This window comes from Protobothrops mucrosquamatus, unplaced genomic scaffold (assembly GCF_001527695.2).
Source record: "Protobothrops mucrosquamatus isolate PMUCROS unplaced genomic scaffold, P.Mucros_1.0 scaffold1805, whole genome shotgun sequence".
NCBI lineage: Eukaryota > Metazoa > Chordata > Lepidosauria > Squamata > Viperidae > Protobothrops > Protobothrops mucrosquamatus.
In genome coordinates, this window is record NW_015387942.1 from 493,357 (window position 1) to 500,508 (window position 7,152).

The 7,152-nt window shown below is 40.3% G+C and overlaps 1 protein-coding gene across 1 annotated transcript in view; it reads left to right on the forward strand.

The window, feature by feature from the left end:
• TRAF3IP1 (TRAF3 interacting protein 1) overlaps window positions 1-7,152 on the forward strand; it is a 142,068-nt gene that overhangs the window by 111,552 nt on the left and 23,364 nt on the right. The window contains exons 13-14 of the mRNA XM_015823241.1: window positions 1,537-1,610; window positions 4,969-5,192. Of these exons, the coding sequence (XP_015678727.1) occupies window positions 1,537-1,610; window positions 4,969-5,192 (298 nt within the window). The remainder of the gene's footprint in view (window positions 1-1,536; window positions 1,611-4,968; window positions 5,193-7,152) is intronic.

The following is a 7,152-nucleotide window of genomic DNA, read 5'->3' on the forward strand; positions in this document are numbered from 1 at the left end:
AAAGGGAGGTAGGAAAGAGGGAGGAAGGAGGAGTGGTGGTAGGATAGCGAGGAGGAAGGTGTAGGCAAGTGAGAGGGTGGTGCAGAAGGGGGACACCGGACACGTCCGTGAATGTATTGATTGGTGTTGATTCTTTTTATGGTTGATATTGTGATAAAAGATTTATGTTTCTGTTTTTCAATGAAAAATCAATAAAAAAAATTTTTTTAAAAAAAAGAAGGTCAGTTAGTTCTTGGTCGTCATTTGGCAGGGTCGGAGTTCTCTCGCCTCTTTTGGGGGATGGGGTGAATTTGACGGCTTCAACCCCTTTCTGTGAGGTCTCCCAGACCTTCTGCGGCGCCTTAGTAGTTTCTCTCCCCCCCCCCCGAGCTCAAGGTGATCTTTTTGGCGGGACGGCCAATTTTGCACTTTGCTGTCCAGTGCCCTTCCTGGCAGCACTTAAAACGGTAAAGCCTAGTTGCGGGTTCTGCGGTTTCGTGGTCTCTCTTTTCTCTGGAGGTGAAATCTTCCATGGCCATGTCGCATGATGCTTATTGTGCACTTGGTCGATCTTCACCTCAGCCAGGATGTAGCATGCATGGGAGGGTCATGGGGCTCTCCTCAAGACGCAGGCATTGTACATTCAATCCATCTTTGAACAGCTGATGAGGATATCGTCTGGCCAGTCATTCAGTCAGCATGCCAAATCATGGAATTCCTCAGTGTATTCCGCCACCACTCTGCAGCCCTGACGCATGGTTTTGATGCGGTTCCTCACTTTACGGTCAGCTAGGTAGTCCTTGAATTGCCGTCATGAAATGATTGAAGTTCCTCAGCTCAGGTGCATTCATGTTGTGAAGTGTCACCATCCAGCATGCTGCGGCCCCCTCCAATACTCTGCATCTTAGTGCCTTCAGAGGGAATCTCCAGCCCATACTCTTGAATATATGCCAGGACATGGGCTAGGAAAAATTCCAACTGTTAGGGATACTCATCAAACTTTACACTGAGGGGTCTTCCAGTGTTTTTCCCTTGGTTGGCCAGTTCCCGCTGGATAAATGAATATTTATCATTTTTATAAGGTTTTACAAAACACTCTTGCATTAATTTTTTTTATCAAAGTATTTCTCCACATTTTAAATGCCCCTGGAAACTGCATTTTAATGTATCAGTATTATCAGATTACAAATGTGATTATTAACACAATTTTATACAATATATACACAATTTTATATATTTAAATATCAATAGCACAAATAATTAAATGACTGGTGAAAATCAACCAATAGTATCCTCAAAAACTTGACAAAAGGATTGACTTTTGTCATCTTATTGTATTATCACAGTTTAGAAAAGATCAAATTTATGTTGTGTCTTTGTAGTGGAGTAGTGTATAAATTATTTTCATGGTACTTCTACAGGACGTACTGAAATAATTTTAGGACAAAATATCTTATTTTAGTGAAAGAAAATTAAATTAAGATGCAAGTTTGCTTTTTTCTTCTTTTTATACAATATCTTTGTAGTTTCCTTAGTAACAGTACTCATTTTTAATAGGTAGCCTTGTCCAAAGAATACTGGAAACAAAGAAGGATTATGAATTATCACAGTTGCAAAAATCTGCTGAAAAGGTAACTCGCTAATAAACTTCGAAGAATTGTTTATGGCAAATTTTTATCTATTACACTTTATTAATATCTCCAATATAATGATCGTTTAACTGATTTTAATATTAAAGCAATGGTTATCATAGGGATGTAAACAAAGAAAGCATTGTTTCAACAGCATTTGTTTTATTACTTTGGTATATGCCACTCAAAGTCCCTTTCCGAGGGAACTGGGCGGTTCAGAAATGTGACAAATGGAAGGAAGGAAGGAAGGAAGGAAGGTATTAAGGTACTCCTGGTTTAAAAGTTGTAATTCTTCTCTAAAGAAAAAATTCCACCCTGGCTGACATTATGTTTTTTCAGCATTTGATTGGTCAGTTGTAAATGGCTTATAGTTATTGCAAATAATTTTAATATCCATGGCATCCCTGTGGCAAGATTTTCAAAAATATAGGAAAGTTGATATATTTTCTCTTTCCATACCTTCCATTCATGATTGATGCTGATTAAAGGGACTCAAGCAATAGCAATAGCACTTAGACCAGGGGTCTTCAAACTTGGTCCTTTTATGACTTGTGGATTTCAGCTCCCAGAATTCTTCAGCCAGCATGCCTGGCTGAGGAATTCTGGGAGTTGGTCCACAAGTCATAAAAGGACCAAGTTTTAAGACCCCTGACTTAGACCGATTCACAATGCTTTACAGTCCTCTCTAAGTGGTTTACAGAGTCAGAATATTGCCCCCAACAATCTGGGTCCTCGTTTTACCAACCTGGGAAGGATGGAAAGTTGAGTCAACCTTGAGCCAGTGAGAATCAAACTGCTGTATTGTTGGCAGCTGGTAGTCAGCAGAATTAGCCTGCATTACTGCATTCTAACCACTGTGCCACCACGGCTCAATCAACATTAATATCTATAACTTCTTGATATTATTTTTTAGCATTTTCATATTCTGTCATTTTCTGGCTCCTCCTCAGAAGAGAGTTATGGTTCAGAACTTTTCACAACCTTCTGTATGTTGAATAGCTGAAAATTTGAGAAAATATTCCCTTTATTCTGTTTTTTTTTTTTATAGAAAAGTGTGGAAAGCAAATTAGGGTAATTATTCAGCAGATGATACAATAGAGCTGTTTGACTTCCCTATGCAAAGAGTTATTGCTCCTAGAAGAATTATACAATTTGTCTTCCCTGACCCTAGGGAAGCTGGAACTTCTGAAAACAAGAATGAAGATATGTAGAAATTAAAGTAAATGGGGGAGATGTTGACTTCTTCATATTACCTATGCTTTCTGTTATTAATTCAAGGGGTTGTTCTTGAAGACAACAGTGAGCAGCGATGGGCATGCGTCAGCACGCTCCTGTAACACCTCTGCTTTACGAGCTGCAGTGGCTCTAGCTTGCTTCTTAGTGTGATTCAGGATGCTGGTTACCATCTATAAAGTCCTTTATGGTATAGGGCCTTGTTAGCTGAAGGACTATTTATCTCCCATATTATCTGCCTGATCAATTCAATCTGGCAGGGTTGGCATGCTCCATGTTTGTTCAGTTCTGCAGTTTCCATAGGATCTCTTGGTTTACAGTCGGTAATGAAATGACATAAGAACACTTAGAGCACCAGTGGAGGAAGATGAGGGATGAAGCTAATAAAACACAGGTACAAGCCTTTATCAGGACTTATCTTGTTGTGGTAAGAGTGGCGAACCATACTTAAGTCTCCATTCTTATTGCATCCCCAGATGGCTGGCCAGCAGTCCAGTTTTGGATGACCAATTCTCCCTCCTAAGGGGTGTAGAATTAGTCCTTCCAGGATCACAGTGGAGATTATTCTAGACATCTATTGCATAAAGTCACTTGACTTTGGAATTGGATTCTAGATGAGAAGATCTAGCTTCTCATCCAGGGTCCAAGACCTGTAATCTGGATCCATTTAAGGGATGGCATATTGTTTGGTCCAAGGGATGGTATATGCCTTCTTATAGGAGGGGGTAGTTCTGCTGGCCTTGAAAGAGGCAGTGGATCACTCCTCCCCAGAAGGCCATCCTTGAACTGTATAGTTTTAGATAACTTTCATCCAGTCCCCAATCTTCCCTAAACACTCTTAACACTCTGTCAAGAGAGAAGTGAGCTCCCAACTAGAGAGGGCCTTGGATGAAGTGGATTATCTAGACCCTCTTCAGTCAGGATTCAGACTGGGATATAGTACCAAGGCATTTTGGTTGCACTTGTGGATGATCTTGGAGGGCTCAGGATGGGGGTGGTGTGTCCACCCTAATCCTTCTGGATCTCTCAGCAACTTTTGATACTATTAACATGGTATGTTGCTGGATTATTCCAGGGATTAGGAGTTGGGAGCAGTGTTTTTCAGTGGGTCTTTTCCTTTCTCCATAGCTAGTACCAGTGAGTGCTAGTGGGGAGGAGAGGACCAAGCTTAGACTCCTATTATGTAAGGTATGTTAGGCCTTGGATTCTCTCCCCTCCTATTTAACAACTATATCAGTCACTGGGAGAAGTCATCCGCTGACATAGGGTTCAGTGTCATCAATATGTTAATGATACCCAATTATACATCTCTACCTCATGCTAGGCAAGTAATGCTGTTCGGGTGCTGGCTCTGTGCCTAGGGGCTGTAAGCTCCTGGAAAGCAGGTGCTTACAGCCCCTGCAGTCGTGACTCAACTGCAGCAAGATAGAATGGTTGTGGAATTTCGGCCCTCCAGGGTGAGGAGAATTGCTGACTTTTGATGGGGAGGTAATACTACCTCACACTGGTGTGCAATTTGGGTGTCCTTTTGGACTCACAACTTCTGCTGAAAGAGCAGGTGGAAGCTGTGGCCAGGGTGGCCTTTGCACAAATCCATCTTGTGCACCAATTGCACCCATTCCTGTAAGATCCAGGAATAACCTTCTGTTTAGATTAGTTCACTAACAATTATTCCATCTTTATTTATGAGAAGATAAATTATACTACCATGAGACTATAACTATATCACCATGGATGCTAGATCTAAGATGTTGGACCTGGGGGTTCAGATGCTGTTCTTATGCAATCCTTTGGCCATGAAAAAAGTCTGGAAATTGAAGGAAGATGAATTGTTGACTAAGGAAGTCATGTTGACATAAAATATTTGATTTGCTTTCTGAATAAATGATGTCTAATTGGGCTGTCCCTCATAAGGACTGGGAGAATATATTAATGTTTGATTATTGTATTATCCAATGACATAATTTTTACTAAAATAAGCATATTTTATTTCTCTGCATTTGATATTTACTTGATTTATATTCCATGTCTCCTTGTGAAATGAGCACTGTGTCACTGATGCTTCTTTCAGCCCTGTTACTTTATTTTGCCCATTGATTGATATCTGAACTTTCTTAAAACTTAGGAGAAGCCACTTTTGTCAGAGGCAGCAAAGAGAAAGGAAAAAGATTTAGTAACTAAAGAAATAGAGAAATTTTGCAGCTCCATTCAGGCCCTTTGTCGGAGTGCTCTTCCTCTTGGAAAAATAATGGACTATATTCAAGAAGATGTAGATGCCATGAAAAATGAGCTTCAGACATGGCAGAATGAAAATAAAGAACTTGAAGAGACCCTGTGGAAAGAACAAGGGTAAGAGTCTTTAAAAAATTTAAACAATTGCAATAAAAGACTAGATTAATTCAAAGATTCATAGGGTTTTATGTACAGGACAAATCTGAATTGGATCTGTTTCTTTGACTGGATGTGCAAAACTGAGGAAGAAGACAAACTAGAAGAGGTCTAACACTTTTGTAGAAAAACACTGAAGGCAAAGTCATAGTAGCCTTAAAAACTGCATGGGTGTATGGGAAAGAATATTCTCTTTCAAGCTACCAGATATAACAGTAAGCACAAGCATGTGGGTTCTTCTGTTTCTAGGAAGAAAGCACAGTGCCAGGTTGAAGATAAGTAAACTGCTTGCCTCCCACAATTGAACTCAGGAAGCAAGGTTGCAAGTCCAGCAGGCAAAGATTAACAAATCCAGTGATGCTCTACCTTCTGTTCATCCCAGGCCTACCTGCAGTTTGAGCAAGATAGCCTTCTAGCCTTACCTGCAATTTCCAGTTGAAGTTGAAGAGATACTCTCTATAACATTCTTGTTACTTTATTATTAATGAAAGATGTGGCTGTTTTCTTGCAGTAAAATGATAGTTAATCCGTAACTACTATAGGAGGGGATAATAAAGTAAGTGTACTTTTTTACGTATTAATAATAGTCTGTCATCCAACATATTGTTGAATTAACTTTAATTTAGCACTAATTACTAACAGCCAGTTTTCTGTACTAGTTAAAGGCACCAGGCCAGATACCAGGATACTGTTGAATTCTGCCTTAGGCATCATGCTAGCTGAATGACTTTGGGCCAGTCACTCACTCTCATCAAATGCTGCCAAGAAAATTAAATGGATTTGTCCAGGCAGACTCCCAAAATCAAGCACATGTATGTGTGTATGTGCACACATGTGCACACACATATACACACATACCTAATCATTGTACAAAATAGTGCATCTACTATTTGATAGTGATTCTATTCACTGAAAAGAATTAAACATGTGAAGCATGAAGAATAACTATGTTGTTCTTTATTATATTGTTACCCATTGCTGATCTTTATTATGACACAAATGGCATAAGACAAAACACTATTGATGCATTTGTCCATCAATTTTGTAAGATGAATCTCCTTCATTTTACAGTCTAATGGAAAATGCGTAAGAATACTTGCTTAAATTGTTTTAGTTTAATCCGTTAGGATGATTTCTTTTCTCCTTTACTTCCCAGCACAGTAAAATCTCAAGATAACCTTATTATAATTAGTTCTCATCTTACAATCACAACTGAGCCTAGAATTGTGGTTGTAAGTCATGGTCGTTAAGTGAAACACTCATGTAGCTGCCTTACTCAATGATCACAATCATTGCAGTTAATCAACTGCACATGGTGCTTTGAGGGTGAGAGAGAGGTCTTGGGAGGCCCAGTGCCCACTGGCATGCAGAAGCCATTGGCCAGCTAGGCCCAGCAGTGCACAGGTCTTCTCCCTTATCACCCCATCCCCACCCCATTCCTGGCCAGCCTTGAAAAAGATTGCCTCTGTAGCCTTAAGAAAATTGCCTAGCTCTCTAACTCAGCCTTGCATCAGGTGGGTATGCTTGTCAGCAGCTGCAAGGGAAGGAAAAAATATGTGGACCTGGATATGTTGGGGCAAAGAAGGCGGTACGGGAGGCCAGGCTTCTTGGGAGTGGTGAGGGGAAGGCAGGAGAGCCTAGCCAGCTGAGGCCCTTTCGGAGAGGGAGGAAGGAAGTCTTCTTGGAGTTGGAGGGAGGCAGAAAGATTGCACGCAGCTGGCCTATTATTATTATTATTCCAATTTGTATCCCGCCCTTCTCCCGAAGGACTCAGGGCGGCTCACAACATTATTAAAACAAAGAGAGACCCACACACCCCACCGAATAAAACCAAATTAAAACCAAAATTTTAGTGTTGTGTGATTAAAATTTCTAAAAAACCCAATTTAAAAATCCTCCCTAGGCCAGGCCCGCTTGTTGG